Source organism: Calypte anna, chromosome 7, assembly GCF_003957555.1.
Source record: "Calypte anna isolate BGI_N300 chromosome 7, bCalAnn1_v1.p, whole genome shotgun sequence".
Taxonomy (NCBI): Eukaryota; Metazoa; Chordata; class Aves; order Apodiformes; family Trochilidae; genus Calypte; species Calypte anna.
Window position 1 is genome coordinate 29,707,597 of NC_044253.1, and position 21,531 is coordinate 29,729,127.

Below are 21,531 nucleotides of genomic sequence, written 5' to 3' on the forward strand. Positions count from 1 at the left end.
GGGCAGGGTATAAAAGTCGGGGTGTAAAAGCCGGGGCGATGAGACGAGCAGACAGCACGGCCAGAAAGAAGCGCGAAGCATTTGCGCGGGACCCAACCGAACCGACGCACGCCGTTCCTGATCCGAGAACCCATCGCAACCGGACCGCAACCCGCAGCCCCTCGGACCCCCTCTGGACACAATGCTGCTCCTCCGCCTCCTCCCTCTGCTGGCGACCACCCTGGGGGCCCCCCTGCTCCAGGAAACCCCGGGGCAGAGATGCGGTCTCTCCCGGTACCGGTTCCTGCCGCCCCAGGAGCTGCGAGCTGTGAAGAGGATGAAGGAGCAGTTTGTGAGTCACGGGGGCATCGAGTGGGCTGTGGGCTGGCGGGAGGATGTGTAGGGGGTGCCGAATTCGAGACCCTGAGCGACAAGGTGGGTGATTTCTGTGGCAGTCAGGGGACGATGGTGCTGCTTTCCTAGGACGTTTGCGGACCAGAAGGATGCCGAGCCACATTCCAACCCTATTTCATCATAGCATCATATCACAGACTGGTTTGGGTTGGAAGGGACCTTAAAGCCATCCAGTTCCAACACCCCCCAGTCCCCTGCCTGCCTTCTCCCCCCTTCCCTCCCCACCCAAGCCGGCATGGGCAGGGACACCTCCCAGTAGACCAGGTTGCTCCAAGTCCCATTTCACCTGGCCTGGAAACACCCCTCAAGGCTGGCTGAGGTTGTGCTATGTCACCCAAAGTCCAGGTGACAGTTTTCCAACCTCTCTCTTGGTCCATGCCTGCAGGAGGACATCATGCTGCTGTCAGACCACAGATGCCACACCAAGCTCTTCTATCGGAAATGGAACCCAGCAGAGCTGTCGGTAAGAGCAAGGCAATTCCTGAAAAAAGGGGGTATGCCCCTCCTCCCACCCTAGTCAGCAGATCCTACCTCCATGCACACCCCCCGGGCAGGTCTTTGAGACCCTCATCCTCCAGCTCTGGCATTTTTCACCTCTCACTGAGCTGCTCTCACCCACAGGTGCCTGACCGAGTGATGCTGGCAGAAGCCGAGCTGGACCTGGCCATCTCCATGCTGGAGCTCCCTGCAGCCCCCACCTTTGCTGAGACCCGCCAGAGACCCTTGGACTTCCTTGCCCAAGCCCAGGAGGACCTGCGAAGCTGTGTGAGTGCTCCCTTGCCCCAAATGCCCGGCCCCATGCTGACTCCAGTGCTGGTGGCCAGTCCTTATAAAGCCACTCTCCTTGCAGATGGCCACAGAAGCTCCTCACCAGCCCTCCAGGAGACTGAGGAACTGGCTGCAGAAGCTGCAGACAGCCAAGGAAACAGTAAGTCAGGCCAACAGGACTGGGGGGGGTTTGGTGCTAACCACCCCTTCTCAAAACACTTGTGGACATGGCAGTCCAGGACATGGTTCAGTGGGCAGGGTAGCATGAGGTTGTCAGTTGGACTTGATGATGTTCAAGCTCTTTTCCAAGCTTAATGTTCCTATGATTCTCCTACCGCAGGAGACTACCAGCTGCCTGGAGGCCTCTGTCATCCTCTACATCTTCAAAGTGCTGAATGACCTGCAGTGTGCAGCCTTGGGGGAGCAATGCTCCTAGCCCCCCTGCCAGCCCCAGAAGGGGTCCCAAGACTGGGAAAAAAAGAGCTTCCATGCATCGCTGGACGGTGTTTCCTATTTAAGTGCTTTTTCTTATGTGGACTCAACATTTTTTTTCAGAGTGTTTTAAATTATTAGATTATTAGAGTTTATTGCAAGTTTATAAATGGCTTGGGAGGAGGTACCAAACTGCCATTCCTGGGGGATGCTGTTCCCTGGGGGTGAATGTATTTATCAGTTATTTTCATTTTGCTGGGTTTCAAAACAGTGACTGTTTTTAAGGAAATATATATATTTTTACTGCTATTTATTAGAGTATATTATGTATATTTATTTGCATAAGTTATTTTTTTACATGCTATTTAATATGAAAAATAAAATGGATACTATAAACAGATACCTTGAGCTTTTACTCCATTTTGTTCCAAAGCAAGTTATGGGGAAGGGGAGTAAGTGGTGAGTTAGGCACCAGAGGCAAATTTGGAGGAGTTAATAATTAACAGCCCTTCAACACATCTGCTGTTTTCTGGGGGTGCACCCTAACTGCTCCTCCACGCCTAGGGTTTACCTTTGGGGTCAGATTGATGGTTTTGTGGCTAGGGCTGTCCCTGCTTGCCACCTGGTTCCAGGATGGATGGCTGTGTTGGGTGGTGCCCACCAGGGCACGAAGCCTGGTGAAGGATATATGCATCCCATATAGACTGGGCAAGCCTCTAGAAGAGCACTGCTCCAGAAGGACCCCATTTTTAATGCTTGTATTTGTTAAGAAACTGCTGGCTTCAAGGAGTCCAAGCAAACAAAAAAAGTTCTTGCACAAGGTTGGGGAAAGATGCACCTAGAGGTGAGCTGACCACCATGGACATGCTGCACCAACTCATGGCAGGGGACTGGGACCTCTGGACATTGTCCAGTCCACCCCCTGCTCTAGCAGAGTCAGATGGCACAGGTTGTACAGGACATTGTCCAGTCCTAAATATCTCCAAGGGTGGAGACTCCACAGCCTTTCTCGGCAGCCCATGCCAGTGTTTGACCACCCCTCACAGCTGAAGTGTTTTCTTGCAGTCAGATGGACTTTTATACATTGCAGGTTGTACTTATTGTCTACTGACTTGCCAGTAGGCACCACCAGGAGTCCCTAAGCCATCTCCAGGATGTATAGGCTGGGTCTCTCAGCCTTGGCTCATAGGAGCTCCAGACCGCTCTTCATAACTCTTTGCAATAGGTTCATGTTTCTCATAGAGAAGCCCAGAACTGGACCCAGCACTCAAGAGGCAGCCTCACCAGTGCTTATTGAAGGAGAGGCATCACCTCCCTTGATCTGCTGGAAACTCTCCTCCTGATGCAGCCCCAGATACCATTCAGCTTCTTTGCTGCAAGGGCTCATGGTCAACCCGGTGTCCACCAGAACCTCCAGGACTTTTTCTGAAAAGATGTTTTCCAGCCAGTTAGCCCCCAGCATGTCCCAGTGTCTGGGGTCAGTCCCCCTTGGATGCAGGACTTTGTGCTTCTTGAACAGGATGATGTTCCTTTCAGCCCATTTCTCAAGTCTGTCAAGGGTCTTCTGGATGGCAGCTCAAACCTCTCATTCCTCCCAGTCTGGCATCATCAGTGAACTTGGTTCACTGCTGGTACACTCTGCCTCACCATCCAGATTGTTAATAAAGAGGTTCAGCAGGACTGGTTGTGACCCACAGGATCTGTCTACCCATTCTTGAATCCTTCCCCTGTCATATCACAGAGAGCAGAGATCTTTCCTGGAAATCACAGTGGAGGTGGAGAGAAGCAGAGGCAGCCAGACATCGTGCAGTGTGGCTTGGGCAGCAGCCAAGGACAGTGCTGGAGACATGCTTGAGTCACCCATGGGGTCCTGGAACATCATCACAACCCCCAGGACCCAGCATCTTTGGTTCCTCTTCCTTGTTGCTGTGGCTTTGAACTCTCGGGTGTCACTTCTGGTGACACCCTCACCTCTTCCTGCAGACAGAAGGAAATCCTAAGGCACCAAAGGAGAAGTGAAAGCCAAGCAGGGAAACTGGGTCACTTGGGGCAGCTGAAATGAAGGGCTGAAGATCTCCTGGCCACCTTCCTCCCATATTGGCACATCACTTGCCGCTATGTTGGAAGAGCTGCATGGATGCTGACGATGGAGCCTTCCCCACCTCGGATTCCTGTGGCCCAGCATTCCAGAGCCACTGCAACATGTGAGAAATCCCAGGTGCAGGGGTGATTCCAGGTGACAAAAGGAAAGTGAAAATAGGCAGGGCTAGGGGCAGGGCTGGCACCAGGTGAGGCAATCAGCCTGTGACTCACAGGTGAGGAAAAGCCTTGGCCAGAAGCCAGGGTGCTGGAGGGGGGACAATGACAAGCTCAGATTGGTCATTCCCCTACTACTGTGGGAGCCCATCAACACATTCGGGAGGAATCTGCTTGTGCTCAGGTTGCTGGTCCTGGAGAAGAAACAAGGGGAAAAATAAAAACCAGAAGTGCCCCCAAAAGCCAGCTTAAAAAAAAAATTATTAAGTGATGGAGTTGGAGTGCCTATGGCCCTGTTGCACCAGGGTAGGTGCCCTTCGCTTCGTGGCCATCACTGGAGTCACTGAGAAAGAGAAAATATCCTGACAGGATTAACCCCTGTAAGGAGAGTAGATCAAGCCAAGCAGTTTGTGTAAAGAAACGAACAAAACGGCTGAGACAACGATTAACTTCTGTCTCAAGATAAGTAGGAGACACTGGGGGAGTGCAAACACCTGCACGGAAGACAGGATGAGGCTGAGGCTGACATAATCAGCAGATAAGGGGAAGACAATTGCAAGGGTCCAAGGGTCCAACTATCCTCGATAACGAGAGGATGAAGTCATCGGAAGTCTGAAGACCCCAAAGACCCTGAGACATATCCCCAAAAGACGACTCCGCCCAGACTCCGCCTGTTATGAATATGTTTGTCAGGATGGTGTAACCTCCCCTTTTAATGTATAAATACCCTAACCCTTCCCCTTAACCCTTGGAACTCTTTGTCCAGCGTGAGCTGGGGGTTCCCAGGATCCGAAAATAAATACCTTTGCTGTTTAAAGGCTCAAAACTTTGTCTCTAAACAGTTTTGCTGGCCTTTTTCGGCTTCATTTTGGCGACCGCGGCAGGACTGGACTCCGTCGTGCCGTGATCCAGGGGGGCCTGGGGACGCTTTTGGGGCCCCCCGACGAATTCTGTCGGATAAGCCTCCCCTACTCCCTTGGCTCCCTGCGCAGATGGACACCAGACCTACCTCATACTGAAAAGGTATTTATATATATATATTTGTTTGGGTTTTGAGGCCTCTAGGAAAGAGGGGGTTAGAGTCCCCCAGGAGGTTTGAGTTCCTCAGAATTCACAGGGACGCGGGGGGACGCCTCCTAGGCTGACGGATTAGAGTCCAGTCTAGCTCTGAGTTCGTCCCTCTCCGGGGTTCAAGTCCCCAGGAGAACTGAAGTTCATTCACAGCAGTGGGAAGGTACACTCTCTGTGTTGTGTTGATAACGGGTTTTTGGTAATGCTGTGGTTCATATGAGCATATGGTGATTGATGATTATGTTATTCTGTTGTATTGCTTGTAAGTAATCTAAGTGTTTTGGGTGATTACGTGCCCCTGTCGAAGAAAAGTTTTACAGCTTTATCTTCGGGGGTGGGGTGGGGTGTTGCGGGGAGTCTTGCCGCAACACCGGCGTTTCTAGCGGCATCTTGTGACCGTAGGTGGTAAAGCAACGTGTAAGGTTTTGCGTAAAAGTTTACCCGTGCAAAGTTCTGACTGAAAGTGTGTGTGTGTGTGCGTGAAAGTGAGAGATTGAGACGCAATTTAATTGCGAAGCGAGTGCGGAGTCCCGATTTGCCTTTCCCCGTCACCCGCGAGGGGGCCGGCCAGAGACGGACGAAGCGATTGGTGTGAATCTGGATTGTTAAAACAAAATAAGAAGTGTGCTTGAATGCTAGAATAAGTTGAGTAAGGTGTTGAAATTGTAAGCTGCTGAAATCTGAATAGAATTTGGTAATCCAGAAAGGGTCCCACAGTTGTAACCTCTTGATTAGGCATAATGGAGACTGAACAGAGTAAGGAAATTAATGCTAAAACGCCCTTGGGGTGCATTTTGGAAAGAACTAGGTGGAATTCCAGGGGGAAATATGAGGAAAAAGACACTTGTGAAAAATTGCCAAGATTAGTGGCCTCTGTATAAATTAGCTGATGGTGAAAAATGGCCACCACATGGAAGTTTAAACTATAATACCATCCTACAACTTTTGCTGTTTCTCGGTAGAAAGGAGAAGTGGGATGAAGTAACGTATGCAGATATGTTCTTTACCTTAAGGGATAAGCCGGAATGGCAAAAGGATTGTGGAATAAATGTAACACCTCAAGATCCCTTTGTTTTAGCACTAGAACTGGATCAGAAAAACGGCAAGCCAGAGGAACACTGTTGTGATGCTTGTAGTATAGGGAAACGATGCCTTCAGCTGAAAGAAAAAATAGTGAAGCGGAAAGTACCATTAGCCTCCAAGAATATCAGCCTTTTGTGCCAGGATGTGGAATACCGCTGCCAATGTCAGCAGTAAATTCAACTCCACAGCTTCCAGAGGCAAATGCTAGAGGTAGAGGGCATGGTTATCCCATGAGAAGGAGAGGAAGGTTCCAGCGAAATAAGGGAGTCCCGAATCAATGTTTTTATTACCACCAAATGGGACACTGGCAACAAGAATGCCCTAAACTAAAAAGAGAACCTGGAGGGGCATCTGTTGTTCCGGTTGCTCATGATAGTGGTAACTGAAGGGGACCGGTGAGTCATTCCCTAGCAGACCCACTGGTTAAAATAGAGCTAGGGGAAGGTAAAAAGGAACTGGATTTTTTTAATTGACACTGGAGCTACCTATTCAGTCTTAAATCAAGAATTAATACCAAAATCTGATGAATTTGTACATGTTGTGGGGGCAACAGGCCAAGCAGAAAAGGCTTTCTTCTTGACAGTGTTAAATTTGAAAGATGCATTTTCTGCCCTACCTTAGCCCCAGAAAGCCAAAAGATTTTTGCCTTCGAATGGGAGTTTGTTAGTAAAGGGAGAAAACCACAACTAACTTGGATGGTGTTACCTCAAGGTTATAAAAAGAGTCCTACAATATTTGGAAATCAATTGGCCAAAGAATTGGAACAATGGGAGCGGCCACAGAGAGAGGATACTCTTCTACAATATGTGGATGATTTACTGATAGCAACTGAAACAGGAGAACAGTGTTTTGAGTGGACAATCTCGTTGTTAAATTTCTTGGGTTTAAACAGCTATCAAGTCTCTCAACAGAAAGCACAGCTGGTGAAAGAAAAGGTTGTCTACCTAGGATATGAGATCTCTGGAGGACAGCGATCCCTAGGAACAGCGAGGAAAGAAGCCATCTGCCAGATGTCCAGGCCTGAAACGGTGAGAGACCTGCGAGCCTTCCTAGGAATGACAGGTTGGTGTGGCCTGTGGATATACCAGTATGGCATACTTGCTAAACCCCTCTATGATTTGCTGAAAGAGTCTAAATATATTCTGCTCTGGACTCCTGAGGCAGAAACAGCCTTTAAAAGACTGAAACAAGAACTAATGAAAGCCCCGGCATTAGGCCTGCCCGATGTAACAAAACCATTTTGGCTGTTCTCACATGAACGCCAGGGAATGGCCCTGGGAGTCCTGGCTCAACAATTGGGACCATACAAAAGGGCTGTGGCTTACTTCTCTAAGCAACTAGATGAAGTAAGTAAAGGATGGCCCACATGCCTGAAGGCAGTGGCTGCAGTAATCATAAACATAGAAGAGGCCAGAAAATTCACTATGGGCCAGAAAATGACTGTATTGGTGTCCCACACTGTATCAGCAGTGCTGGAGCAGAAAGGTGGCCACTGGCTGTCACCTTCTCGGTTCCTGAAGTACCAGGATATTTTAGTTGAATCAGATGACATAACCATCCAAGTGACTAATGTTGTCAACCCAGCATCATTCCTAGAAGGAAGAGTGTCAGCAGAGCCAATTGAGCACGACTGTCTAGAAACCATCGAGGCTGTGTATTCCAGTCGTCCGGATCTCAAGGAGGAGCCACTCAAAGGGGCAGATGACTGGTTCTCGGATGGCAGTAGCTTCATAAAGCAGGGAGTAAGGATGGCTGGCTACGCAGTAACTACAACAGAGCAGGTATTTGAATCAAATCCCTTGCCTGTGGGAACTTCAGCACAGAAGGCCGAACTAATAGCTCTTACCCGAGCCCTCGAGCTGGCAAAAGGGAAAAGACTTAACATATGGACAGACTCTAAGTATGCTTTCTCCATCGTGCATGCCCATGGGGCAATCTGGAAGGAGTGAGGACTGCTGACTGCCCACGGAAGACCCATAAAATATGCAGCAGAAATCCTACAGTTGCTGGAGACTGTTCAGCTCCCAACCCAAGTGGCCATAATGCATTGCAAGGGGCACCTGAAAGGTAACACCGTTCCAGAAATAGGTAATAGAGCAGCAGATGCAGAAGCTAAATTAGCTGCTGCAAGAGCCAACGATTTAGTGTTGGCCCTGGTACCAGAAGAACTGGATACTAATTTTCAACCAGAGTACCAGGAATCAGACCATAAGTGGATGCAAAGAAACAAAGGTAAAATGTTAGATAGTGGATGGGGTCAGCTAGAAACAGGACAACTAGTGCTGCCAGAGAAATTAGTATGGCAATTTGTAAAAACAGAACATGACAAGGCCCACTGGGGATTAGATCCTCTTTATCAACATTTAAAAGTTAGAGTAGCAGGGCCAAAGCTATTCACAGCAGTAAAACAGGTCACATCCCAATGTGAACACTGTTTGAAAACCAATCCAAACACGGGAACAAAGGTTCACCAGGGAGTAATTGATAGAAGAAAATTCCCAGGGGAAGTGTGGCAGATTGATTTCTCTGAACTTCTAAGGAAAGGGGGGTATAAGTACCTCTTGGTTTTGACTGATACATTTTCTGGTTGGCCTGAAGCGTTCCCATGCAGAACAAACAAAGAAAGAGAAGTAACAAGTCTTGTTTAATTAAATCATTCCGAGGTTTGGGGTGCCTAGGAGCATCTCCTCGGACAGAGGCTCGCACTTTTGTGCTAAAATTGTACGAGCAATAAGTAAAGCACTGCAAATCAAATGGCAATTACACACGCCTTATAGACCTCAAGCTAGTGGGCAAGTAGAAAAAAATGAACCATCTTATTAAACAACAACTTGCAAAAATATGCCAGGAAACTAACTTGCAGTGGTACCAAGCCTTACCTATTGCTCTGATCAGACTAAGGGTGAAGCCCCGCTCAAAAGAAAAACTGAGCCCGTTTGAAATTTTATATGGGAGACCTTATGCAATGCAGACTGTAAATAGTGAGGCTATAGATCAAATAGGTAATCAATATGTGTATGATTATGTTATAGCTGTGGGGAAGCACTTAGATAAAAATGCCACGGTGGTGATGGATCACCAACCTAAGCAACCTTTTGTTGCTTAGGTATGCAACAGGTATGCAGCCTTTTCTACAGCAGGATATAGCCATTGGATTCCTTTAACCATTTTTTCTACTTTTGGTTGGCAGTTTGGCAATTTAGTGGGGTTTTATAACATTCACATTCTAAGTTTCAAGGTAAAAATAGAGATATATACGTATACGATATACACGATACGATGATTGTAAACTGCATCCTTTTAATCCTGGTGATTGGGTATACGTTCAGAATCTTTTAGGGAAACCTCTGCAAGAGAAATGAGAAGGACCCTTTCGAGTATTGCTCACCACCTTCACTGCAGTCCAAATTAAGGAGCGACCCACCTGGATTCACTACTCCTGAGTCAAGAGGGCCCCTGAACAGTAAATAACGTTCCTGAAGGAGCTCAACATTATGAACTGTCGATCTTTAGTGTTGATGCTTGGACTCTGGATAAGTATGACCTTATCACAAAACATTGCCCAGGGATGGCCATGGTTGGGTGCACGAATATGTAACCGGATGGTTTGGCACTGGACTAGGGATACTGAACACGATAGACCAAGAAGTATTGGTAAACAAATTAAGTGCCATCACTGCCCATTTGGGAGAACTCAAAGTGCCTTTGAGCTCATCCATACTTAGCCTAGCAGAAACACAGTCACTAGCAACTAAATTACTGACCCTAGTGGCTAATCACACCACTGAAAAACTTTTAAAGCTTGCAGAGTACACTGGTGATGCAAAAAAACCAGTTTGCACTCGCTATTCAGTGCACTCAAACACAGCAGTGGGTACAAACAGTAGCTGCTGGAATTCTGAGGGAAGGAACATCCGGAATACTACCCCAAGAAATAAAAGAAATGATAGCGAGAGATACCTCTGCATGGTGGCAACTTGTAAATTTTACTTACTCACAAGGTGAGCAAATTGAGGCCTACGTGCTCACTATTAGTGCTGCCAAGGAGAAAATCATCTTTCCTGTCCTGACCTTAGGCACTGTGCATCAGAATGTTGTAATTCGACCAATAGGCCATAATGTCTGGGCAAGTTTTGATTACTCAAGGAGTAAATGGCAATCAATTAGTACAGAAGCCTGTGTCCCTAAAGAGCAACTTGGACATATTTGTGAAAATACAGTCATAGAAAATGAAGATTTGTGCTTAGATACTGAAGACAGATTGTGTACGTTTGAAATGTTTCCCCATAATGACAACTGATCACAGGTTTACTATGTAGGAAATGGCTGTGCATGTATTAGAACATTATGGCATCATATTTTCATTGATTATTGTCCTGAGATAGCCAATGGTACAAATTTATGTGTGTGTAATTTTTCTAGAATAGGCTGTGATTTTGATTATTCTGTTCCTATAACCCTTGGAACTCTCTGTCCAGCGCAAGCTGGGGGTTCCCCGGATCCGAAAATAAATACCTTTGCTGTTTAAAGGCTCAAAACTTTGTCTCTAAACAGTTTTGCTGGCCTTTTTCGGCTTCATCACCCCACCAGTCTGGGCAGTTAGTGCCAACAAAACCCTTCCAGCCCCACTACATGGCCCAGAAACCTCTGCCTCTCAGGCATGCCACCTGCAGCACCCACTGTGATGGTCTGTGCCACCCTCTGCTGCCAACACTGTGGGAAGTGTGTTGGTGATGCAGTCCCCAGTGCTACAGCATGACCTCTGTGCCATCCCAGAGGACGCACTGGCTTGTCTTCCTGCCACTGGGAAGGAAAGGGCTGGTAATTACAGATTAATCACTGAACAAATTTAAGCAAACCTCCCATCTGTGTCACTTACTGCAGTCCTGGGCACAGAAAGCTCCAATGCTTCTTCAGGAGATGGCCAACCACCAGCCCTGTCCTCATCAAGGAAGGAAGGTCCTTATAAGTGATGCTCACCCAACAGTAACCTGCAGCCAGTTCAGCCTCTTCACCAGTGACTTTCAATAGCAATGGATCTAGTGCCATTGCTTCATGAGGTCTTCTCCAACACAAGGACAGACACAGGGACCAGCCTTACATCAGCCCTGGGCTTTCTTCCCCAAAGCTGCCCTCCTGGGATACCACCCCCCTGGAAGACCCTAAAGCCTTTCTCCTCACCTTGGGCAAGCCCAGCCAGCACTCAGTGACCCCAGCTGAGATAAACCCAGGGTGAAGCAACTTCACAAGGTAAAGGAGGCTCAGTCTCTGCATATATGTCAAAACCATACCCAAAAGTTCCAGGACCACAGCTGAAGCCCCTCCAGCCCCTATAAGCTTCCCTCCAGATGTTCTTCCTATGGGGAGGGCAGAGGCATCACTTTCCACTTCATAACACACCAAAAAGTAGCAGAGTGAGGCAGTGGCCTTCCCTGTGGCACCAGGACAGCCCTCTGGACAAGAGCAGGAATTTATTATACCTGGCAGTTATTCCCACCCTAGCAGGCACTCTACAGCCTCTCAAATAAAAAAAGAGGAACCACAAGAAATTTTTTTTTTTTAATGCCATTAGGAATTAAGAAACACAGCAAGTTTCCCAGCTGTTACTTTGATTCTCATCCCCACAGACAACTTCAGTCACCACTAGTTTGAAGCTGGACCCTTCCCATGCTGCAGGCACAGAACTGGGCAGACAGAAGGACCAATGCTGATAGGAAGCAGAGAGCAGGCACAGCCCTCTGCCTCTTTTCCACAAAAGATCAAAACTCCAATCCGCAAATTTAGCACCAATCTTCTCAGGGAATAAGAGTGGTCATATTTTCCCTCCTCTTCCAACACTAGGAGCAGGGCTTCTTCTCACAATCCCTTACACCCCAGTACACAGACATGCCTCACCCAGAACTCCAGTGGGGTTTCAGGAGAAGAAACTCCCATTGTCTCCAGCATCCTGAAATCAGAAACAGAGGAAAGGTCTTCGTCCAGCTGGCTTCCACCCACGTGGGGTGATATCCACAGCCAGACACAGGTTTCTTCCACCCAAAGCAAAAAGGTCTCAATGGCAGATGCAGGAGGCAGCAATGGATCCACATCACATGCACAAGGGTTCTTCTGGTCAATGAGCAATCCAGGGGATGGTGGATCCCTCCCCAGCTTGGCAGCAGGCACCTGTCATACACCAGTTAAGATGCAACTATCAATATTTTCCCTCCCTCTGCTAAGCAAGAAACAAGAGACCTCTACATCAGTGCAAGAACACTACCATACAGCTGCATGGAGTTAAAGTTTAAATCAACTGACTCAAATCAAGGTCAACTGTGCTGTGAGGAGCTGAGGCTCTGCTGTTCAACCTCTCTGACAAACACCCACCCACACCTGGGAAGAAGAAGGAGTGCACTGATGCACAGCTCACTGCTGGTTGTGAAGGGCCCCTGGGGCTTCAGTCTTCATTCACTACAGAAGAGGGGTCTTCCAAATCCTGCTTGTTTTCCCAAACAGTTTTCTTACCTCTTTTCAGTGTCCCGGAGGAGGGATTTGGCAGCTTCAGGATCACTCTTCAGAAGAACTTGATACTGAGAAACAGACTCTAGGTAACCAACCACACCAGCAACTGTCATGGGAATTTTGTCATAGATATCTGTGATTCTAGAAAGGAGACAGGGAAGTAAAGAACAGTGGCAAGTTCAATCTCAAAGTCAGTGGAACAAGGGTAAGAGAAAGTTGAGGTCATGGTGAATACAATTCCTGATGTTATCAAAGGTCCAAGAGACAAAAACATCACCTGATTATGGCATTTGGTGTGCCAGGAGCTCGAACCGATGCACTACTGGACAAGATGGTCCCAGGGACCACCTAACACCATCTGACTTGAACAGCCCTTTCAAGCCTGCAGAGCCCATTCCCCTTCAGCAGCCAGGACACCACCATCTCTGCATCACCACTCCCAAAGCATCCTTTCTCCCTGCAGAGTCAACCCCTGTCCCATGCCTTGGTGAGGAAGCAGGGACTGGAGGGTTGGGGCAGGTTCTTCCACTCCATTTTTCCCCCTTCACCCATTAAGTGATCTGCACAGAGGACTGAAATTATCAAACCAGCAGCTAAAAACAATCTAACCAATTCTGCCTCGAGTAGGAAGGGCCTTTTCAGCCCCCCCTCAACCACACTTGCTGGCTCAGCACAGAGCCACAAGAAATCCATGGGGCTGTAGCCTGGGGGTGCAGCCACACAGCTCTGCCACAAGGCAAAGGCATCTGCTGAAACCTCTTGGCTAAGCAGCCCCTTGGCAGAGCTGAGACACCACCTCTTTCCCCCCCTAGTCCTGCCTTAAGAGATTTCTGTGTCACCTCTTCTTGTCCGAGAATGGTAAGGCCTCAAATATCTCTTTGTAGTTTTCCAGGACGTGTTTTACTTTACTGTGTGAGTGTTTGGAAAGCACATCCCAGACCTGTAAAGACAGCAGATGAAAGAACAAACAAAACCACTTGAAGCTTTTAATTTCCACTTAACTCAGGCTTGCTCTTTTGCCATTAATCCTAATGTCCCTCTCTCATCAAACAGCCAGCTCCAGCACTGCCTGGAAGCCACTAACCCCCCACCTTGATGTTGTCCCTGTATTTAACCACCCCTCTGCCCCAGCCTCCAACAGGAGTCCTCCAGTTGTACCCCCAAGCCAAGCACTTTCCTCATTGCATCTAAGTACTAAACTTTTCTCCCTGCCTAAACCAGGAGTGGAAGCCCTGAGGTTTAGGTTTCATCACCTCACCTCCTTGTAGATTTTGGTCAGCTTTTCTGAACAGTTTCCATAGTGCAGACTCATGTCCAGGGTGTAAGTGCTGATGGCCACACAACCTCCTGGCTTAATGACTCGATTTGCTTCTCTCATGAACTTCTCAATATCAAACCAGTGAGCAGCTGTAAATGCAGCCAGGAGGTCCACAGAGGCATCCTCAAAGGGCAGCTCCTCTGCAGGGCACACACTGAAGGGGGCAAAGGGAAAACAGGCAGGGTGTGATACAGGAGATAGAGTCAGACACAGAATTATTTTCAGGGTTGAAAGGGACCTTTAACATCACCCAGCTCCAACCCCATGGGCAGGGACACCTCCCACTAGATCAGGTTGCTCAGAGCCCCATCCAGCCTGGCCTTAAAAACACGTCCCCCCCCAGCCTTCTTGTAGGCCCCCTATTGGAAGGCTACAATAAGGTCCCCTCAGAGCCTTCTCCTCTCCAGACTGAACAACCCCAACTCTCTCAGTCTGTCTTCAGAGAGAAACGAGCTGCTCCAGCCCTCTGATCATCCTCATGGCCCTCCTGTAAAAGGGGCTCCAGAACTGGATGCAGCACTCCCTAGATGGGAGTCTGGGGGTCTCCTGAGAGCAGAGCAGAGGGGGAGAATCCCCTCCCTGGACCTGCTGGCCACATTTCTCTTGATGCAGCCAAGGATCCCATTGGCTTTCTGGGCTGCAAGTGTACATGATGGCTCATGTTGAGCTTCTCACCCCCCAGCACCCCCAAGTCCTTTTCCTCAGGGCTGCTCTCAAGCCACTCACTGCTCAGCCTGTATCAGTGCTTGGGATTGCCCTGACCCAGGTGCAGGACCTTGCACTTGGTCTTGTTGAACTCCATGAAGCTGGCATGGGCCCAGCTCTCCAGCCTGTCAAGGTCCCTCTGGATGCTATCTCTTCCCTCCAGCCTGTCAGCCACACACACAGCTTGGGGTCCTTATCAAACATGCTGAGGGTGCACTCAATATCACTGACTATGTCACCAACAAAGATGTTAAACAGGACCAGTACCAACAATAGTCTTTGAGGGACTCCACTTGTCACTGGTCTCCATTTGGACACTGACCCATTGACAGTCTTTTTGGGTGTGGCCATCAAGCCAGTTCTTAGTCCACTGTGTGGTCCATCCACCAAACCCTTGGTTTAACAGCTTGGAGAGCAGGATGTTTTGTGGGACTGTGTCAAAGGCTTTTCTCAGGTCCAGGTAAATGATGTTGATTGTTCTTTACTTGTCTATTGATGTTGTGGTCTTTTCATAGAAGGCCACAAGGTTTGTCAAGCATGATTTGCCCTTGGTGAAGCCCTGCTGATTATACCCAATCACCTTTTCATTATTCTTCTGCTTCAGCAGTGCCTCCAGGAAGATCTGCTCTGTGATCTTACCAGGCACAGAAGTGAGACTGACTGGCCCTGGACCCTCCTTCTTTCCCTTTTTGAAAATGGGGGTTATGTTTCCCTTTTTCCAGTCACTGGGGACTTCACTGACCTGCCATGATTTTTGGAATATAATAGCAGTTTAGCAACCACATCTGCCAGTTCCCTCAGTACCAATGGGTGAATCCCATCAGGTTCTATAGGCATGAAGTCAGCGAGTATTTTTTGGAGACTAAAACCCACCATTTGGGATAGAAGACCATGACTACAGTAGGTGTCAGATAAAGCCCATTCACACCTGGAACCCCAGCAAACAGAATTCACTTGTGTGCCAGCTGACTCTTACAATAGTCAGGCTTTACCACACACAAGGATCTGAATTTTACCCTCAGTTTTCAGTTCCCCAACACTCACAGGTAGGAGACGTTAGGTGAGGAGGGGGTGTCCCTGGCCTCCTGGATCTGTGCTTCACTGATGTCTGTTCCCACCACCTTCTTGAAGTGCTCCGCAAGGAAGCGGGTGCCTTGTCCGGACCCACAGCCGACATCCACCACCAGCTCAGGAGGGTTTGCTCTCTGTGGAGAGGAGCAGATGCATCTCAGCAAGCAGGCATGCAGTATTAAGGATGTTTACCCCATTCCTTTCCCAACCATTCACACAGGAACAGCCTCAACGTGGCACAGTCCATGGAAAGACTCTTATGCACACGCCTTGCTATGAGCTCTGTTCATTGATTTCTCCCTTATAGCACCAACCAAGGTGACCCTCCCTGCTGCCTTGTTTATCCCCACAGCCCAGCCATACCCCACTCACCTTCTCCTTCAGGTAGGTGAGGATGGCTCGCTGCAGCTCTTCCCCTGGAGCAAACCTGTATTTCTGGTAGACAGCTGCATGTCCTCTCCCCTCAAACATCTGGGTGGCCATGTTTGGGCGAGTCAGAACCTGGGAGGAAGCAGGAGGCCAGGTTTGTCACCACCAGATCAAACTCCTTCTGCCTGGTGCTGCTGGGGCCAAAGTCTTCAGCTGCTGGCAGGGGCCCAGGGAAAACTTTGCCCATGAGGCTCCAGCCAGGGAGTGGGGACCTGCTCTCTAAGGATCCCTACCACAGGATCAGATAATCACAAAAGTGTATGCCAAGGAAAAGCTTTCCAGGTTTTTAAAGCCTTCTCCTCCTTATTTCTTTGAAAGTGTGAAAAAGCCTCACTTACCTCGATGTCCCAAATCATTTATTCTCAAACAAAAAAGCATGATTTTTTTTCCTATTATTTTTTTTATTTTCTTTTCATAGAATAGTTTGGATTGGAAGGGACCTTAAACGTCACCTAGTTCTAACCCCCTGTATGGGCAGGGACACCTCCCATTAGATAAGATTGCTTCAAGCCCCATCCAACTTGGCCTTGAACACTTTCTAGAGATGGGGCAATCACAGCTTCTCTGGGCAGCCTGGGCCAGAGTCTCAGCACCCTCAAAGTATTTCTTCCCAATACCTAACCTAAATCTGCCTTCTTCCAGCTTAAAGCCATCACCCCTTTTCCTCACTCCATGCCCTTGCACGAAGTCCTTCCCCAGCTTTTCTGTAGCCTGTTCTCGAAGGTGCTCTAAGGTCTCCCCGAAGCCTTCTCTTCTCCAGGCTGAACAACCCCAGCCCTTTCAGCCTGTCCCCGCAGCAGAGGTGCTCCAGCCCCCTGAGCATCCTCGTGGCCCTCCAAGCATTTTTAAGGAAATTCACCTTTTAGTAAGAGAAACTCAGCCGCTCCGCCTCTACTCACAGGATACACTTCTGTCCCTCCCTGACCCAGCCAAGGTCCCCGTTTTATCCGGAGCCCCACCCATCCCCGCACAGGTTTGGGGACCTCCCCGCTCCTGACCTCAGCCCCGGCCCCGCTCACCGGTGGGCGGAACCGTCGCGCTGCCACAGCCCAGAGGGCCCCAGGCCCCTCCCGCAGCTCCTGCCTATGGTGCTGCCCCCCGCAGGCACCATCCTTGCCAGCCGCGACCCGCAGGCAGAGACCGGGACCCGGAGGCTGCGGCGGAGCCCGTTTCCGAGCGACACACGGATATCCGGCACCAGGCGGGGGCGGGATATCGGGTGCCGTGATCCATGCGGAGGCGCTGCGGTACCGAGCGACCCGGCCGGCCCTGCGCTAGGCTCTCCCGCGGCCCCTTTCGGCCGAGGGTCCTCCCCGTGCCCAGAGAACCCTCGTCCCTCGTCCCCCGTCCCGCCCCGGAGCCTCAACCCCCTCCTACCACCGGAGCAGCTCCCGCCGCCTCTGCGATCAGAGCTCCGGGCGCTCCCGGGACCGGCAGAGGGAAGAAGGAAGGCACCGCCCACGGGCCACCCCCCCACGGTGCCCGGCCGGAGCTGGGAGAGGAGGGATGGACACACAATAAAAAAGGGGGGCAGGTTCCGGAGCCGGAGGCTTCGTCCCGCCGAGGCCTGGCAGCCTCACAGCCCTTGCACGGTTTCCGTGGGAATTAACGGGGTTGGCTCCGAAGCGCCCGGGGGCTCCTTGGGAAGCGAAGGGGAGGGCAGCGGGACTCACACACAGCAAACACCCAGAGCTGGACTCCCGGGGGTCTCTGCTGGGGCTCTCGCCTCTTGCCCAGCAGAAAAAGAAAAGCGCAACACCCACCCTGGGGGCACAGGGCGCTGGTATTTAAGGACCATGCAAAGCCCGTCCCCCGGTCTGGGTCAGTGTTTTACCCCCTTTGCACACCTCATTGCACGCAGCTGGAGCCAAGCGAGTCCTGCTTCTCTTCAAGCACCTTCGTGTTGGTTCGTGTTTTCCACAGTGCTTGTGAAGCTCTGCTAATTAGCACAGCCCTTGAGCCCAGCCTAATGTGGGGGGGCTCGGTGTGACTTAGGAGCTGAAGGTGGAAACTCCCTTGAAAGAGTTTTCTGGATGTTGTAGTAGTTGCTGGGCATTTGTCCTGAGTATTTTAATGGGGTCACCCGCTGCTGAATTGTAGCAGGGGTACAATAAAAATATAATACAAGCACCAAAGGCCCCCATGTTTCCATATTCCACAGTGTCTTGCAGCATCTGGCAAGTGTCTGGCTTATTTTGGCATTCCAGTACCCTAATTTTACTTCTGGTTTGCTGAGAGCATGAATGCAGATGGGAATGGCTGATGTCCAAGGCTCCAGCAATACGGCCTCTTCCTAGCTGAGGTCTCCATAGCCTGATGGGCAATGCACAGATGATGTTTATCTCATGATCCTCTGGCTACAGATGAGATCAAACACCTACAGGAAAAGAAAATATGACCCTGAGCTGTAAATGGCTTCAAGTCCTTTTCTAAAGTGCTCTCCCAGCGTGTGGCACACTGGATTAAGCTGCCTTTGGCTCCCTATCCCAACTCTATGTCTATTTATGTTCCCCAAGTGACAAGTAAGCTATGGCCCTGCACCATGCAGCAATACATTGGTTTTCTTCACCTTTGAATTGCTAAGCCTTCACACAAATAGAAGTTTCTGTGTCCCAGGCACAGAGAATCAGACACTATCCATGTCCCTCCCAACCCACTTACCACATCCATAGACCTTAAAGAATACCAAAGAACTCTGTCAGCCTTCCTGCATCACTTGCTGGTGTTTTCCACCAACAGTGCTGTCATTTCCTCAGTGCCTAAATGTCTAATCCTGCTCTGGAAAAAGCCATTTTATTTCTATTACTGTAGTTTCTTTCCTTTTCAAATATTATGGTGAATTCTTGTTCTCAGTGTGATGACCTGACACCCAAGGGAGTCAGTGCTGCCTCATGAAAACAAAGCATCTGGTGTCATCTCACCCACATGCTTTGATGTTTCTGAAGATTTCCTTCTTCCCATGTTTTGATGCCAGTGGGGAAGAGCTGCTCTGTTTCATCCAGAATATAAATGTCACTCTCAGAGCAAGCCTGGCTCTGTAATTGCATTCAGCAATAATTTTATGGCAGAAAAGTTTTCCCTGATTTCACTCAGAGAATTCTTAACTAGCTTCTTTTCCTGCAGCTAAGAAATGTGTGTCAGTAGACTCATAAGCACCTTCTAATTAATTACATCTATTTCTCAAATGGAAAACAAATTCTCATTTATTTTTTTCAAGAGTGTTTTAAGCCCAGATGAGGTGATGCTGTAGGGTTCAACATCTTGTAGATGATATGAGTCCTGAATCCTTCTTCTTCAGTAGCAGAGATGCTCCTTTGACCAACACAGAGCTTAAAATCACAGCAATTCTGTAGCCCACAGCAAAGTCACAGACTCAGTGCTTTTAATTTGGCTCCACCACTGTGTTCTGACCCTGCCCGTGGGAGGAAAACAAAGGAGGGAATACACCAACCTTCAGATCTCAGCAAAGCAGCACTGTGACATGGAATAAGCAGCCTTTTTAAAAGAGATTTTGGACAGCAAAAGCAACTGGGACAAGAAGGGTTCCAAGGTACTCACTGGCATCATCATTACTGCCTGTCATGAGCTCCAAGATCCAGGAATGGGCTGTGCCCAGCCTGATAGGAGCCCTGGTGGTGTCCAGGGCCCTATTTCACTTGACATGGCTCCTCAGCAACAACCTGTGGAAGATGCCCAGCCTTGTCCTACACAGCATGGGCCTAGTGGCACTGGACCCTGCAGACAGATTGCATCCAGTATGGAGCTAACATAAAGGCAGGCAAATTGCCCCATCATGGTGCTGCTTTTAATTTACAGATTTAGTTGGCTTAAGTGAAGTGAAGTGAAGTGAATTAAGGGTGAGGAGCTACTCACCAACCTCCCCAACACCAAGATATTGTTCCAGGATGGGGCTGACACTGTCCTCCTTCTTATCCCACGTCCTTGGAACCTAGGGAACATGTATTTAGGTGGTAACTACACTGTGGAGTGAAAAGAGTTTGTAACCAGCAGGCTCTTGCTCACTAGAAACGAATAAACACAGTGTCAATGTTTCCACTCCACAGCCCCTCCCCACCAAGAAAGTAGCAGTGACATGAAAACTAAATGGGGCCAATCCCCCCCCTAAGGGGGTATGGACAGAAAGCTCAGGGCATGCTGCTCCCCACAGCATCCCTTCTAGCTCTGTCATCTGGGTTATTTACACTGTGAAGAAGCCAGTGATACTTGTCTTACCTTGTGAAGAAAATGATGTGCTTTTAAGATTCCAGTAAGGCTTCAGTTCTTGGGAGACTTCCCTGTTTATTTGTTCCACAGTGTAAAAGAAACATTTATTATCACAATAAATAAAGGGATCAGTAAATACTTGGTATTTCTCTTTTTAAACCTAGAGGGCTCAGACGCTAAAGTAATGAAGAACATAATTTTCTTGGCTTATGAGCAGCAGGGCATGGGATAAAATCTCCTTGCAGGGAAGGAAGTAAGCCACAAACCAAGGATGCCTCAGCTGATCGCATGGCTGCTTTATATCTGTGCCTCGTGCTCTCAGCTGGGGATGGGGCTGTCCCTGCTTACCCCCTAACAGCTGCAGCCCAGGAGAAATTCAGTGCTCATGTGAAAATAGCTCCTCCGTGCTTTCTAGCCCATCTTATAACTTTATTTGCTGTCAAAAGCTTCCCTTTGTCTTCAGTTAATTTGTAACTGTAGAGCCACAGATCTCCCATTGCCTGGTAGCCTTAAACAGACTTGAATATCCTAACACCCCTTGGTGTCACCACAATCAGGTGCATCAGTCCTCTTGGGGGCTTTCCATCACTGAAACCTCAGCAGAGCTGAATTTGGATGCTACAAAATTTCTGAGCTATGTTCCTTTGGGGTGTTTTGCAGTGCTGTTAGCAGTTATGCCTTGCTCATCACAGAGCTTCATTTGCCAGAGATCTTGGACATCTGATGAGCCATAAAGTCACTGATGATGAATTAGGGAGACCTGTAATTAACAAGAGGGAGGGAGAACGTGAGCGCAAATTTATTTAATTTCACTTTTCCTTGTGTGCACGTGCATGAGGATGTAGTAGTTTTTATTATTATATCTGCTGGGATATGCAAAAATTCAGTGGTATGTGGCTGTACTAAAATGAAATGACAGGGACACATGCAGCAAACCCCACTTGGAGCAATTGCTTTGGGGCTGGCTGATACTTAATGTTCTGCTCTGTCATGCAGTCAAACCTGTGGTGATTAGATAAGTTCCAGGATCATCTTAATTCAGTGTTTCAGCATTTTCCTTCTTCCTTGGGGCCTGAGCTATGTCTGTGACAGTAATATTTATTTTAATAAGAAATGGAGAACTAAAGGAGAGGGGGTGATCTTTCAGGGTCTTCTCTTCTTCCTCCAAAAACCCCTGAGCCAGTAGTTGGCTGAGTCCTTCAGCCCTCATCCCTTTCCCACTGCAGTTCTTGGGAATGAAAGCCAAGTGGAAGCAAGCCTGGAAGTGTAGTGGTGCAGAG

General features: G+C 48.8%; 2 protein-coding genes across 2 annotated transcripts; one reads left to right on the forward strand and one right to left on the reverse strand.

The window, feature by feature from the left end:
* The first annotated feature begins 181 nt into the window (after window positions 1-181).
* On the forward strand, window positions 182-1,597 carry LOC103538516 (interferon lambda-3-like). Its single transcript, XM_008504894.1, has 5 exons — window positions 182-331; window positions 779-856; window positions 1,015-1,158; window positions 1,244-1,321; window positions 1,502-1,597. The coding sequence occupies exons 1-5, from the start codon at window positions 182-184 to the stop codon at window positions 1,595-1,597; spliced, it is 546 nt and encodes a 181-aa protein (XP_008503116.1).
* A 9,981-nt stretch (window positions 1,598-11,578) lies between these two features.
* Window positions 11,579-17,494, reverse strand: LOC103537897 (putative methyltransferase DDB_G0268948). Its single transcript, XM_030454320.1, has 7 exons — window positions 17,405-17,494; window positions 15,971-16,099; window positions 15,572-15,732; window positions 13,763-13,976; window positions 13,344-13,444; window positions 12,508-12,645; window positions 11,579-11,950 (listed from the first exon to the last, which is right to left on the reverse strand). Exons 2-7 carry the CDS (start codon window positions 16,079-16,081, stop codon window positions 11,860-11,862), a joined length of 816 nt encoding a protein of 271 aa, XP_030310180.1. The 5' UTR covers window positions 16,082-16,099; window positions 17,405-17,494; the 3' UTR covers window positions 11,579-11,859.
* Between the last annotated feature and the right edge of the window lie 4,037 nt (window positions 17,495-21,531).

Excerpts from the sequence above, each read along its gene's own strand:
- LOC103537897 (XM_030454320.1), bottom strand. The coding sequence starts at position 16,081 with ATGGCCACCCAGATGTTTGAGGGGAGAGGACATGCAGCTGTCTACCAG. Across the intron at positions 15,733-15,970 it reads TCACCTACCTGAAGGAGAAG|AGAGCAAACCCTCCTGAGCT; the intron begins GTGAGTGGGGTA and ends TCCTCTCCACAG. Across the intron at positions 13,977-15,571 it reads TCACCTAACGTCTCCTACCT|TGTGTGCCCTGCAGAGGAGC; the intron begins GTGAGTGTTGGG and ends TGCCCCCTTCAG.
- LOC103538516 (XM_008504894.1), top strand. The coding sequence starts at position 182 with ATGCTGCTCCTCCGCCTCCTCCCTCTGCTGGCGACCACCCTGGGGGCC. Across the intron at positions 857-1,014 it reads GGAACCCAGCAGAGCTGTCG|GTGCCTGACCGAGTGATGCT; the intron begins GTAAGAGCAAGG and ends TCTCACCCACAG. Across the intron at positions 1,322-1,501 it reads TGCAGACAGCCAAGGAAACA|GAGACTACCAGCTGCCTGGA; the intron begins GTAAGTCAGGCC and ends CTCCTACCGCAG.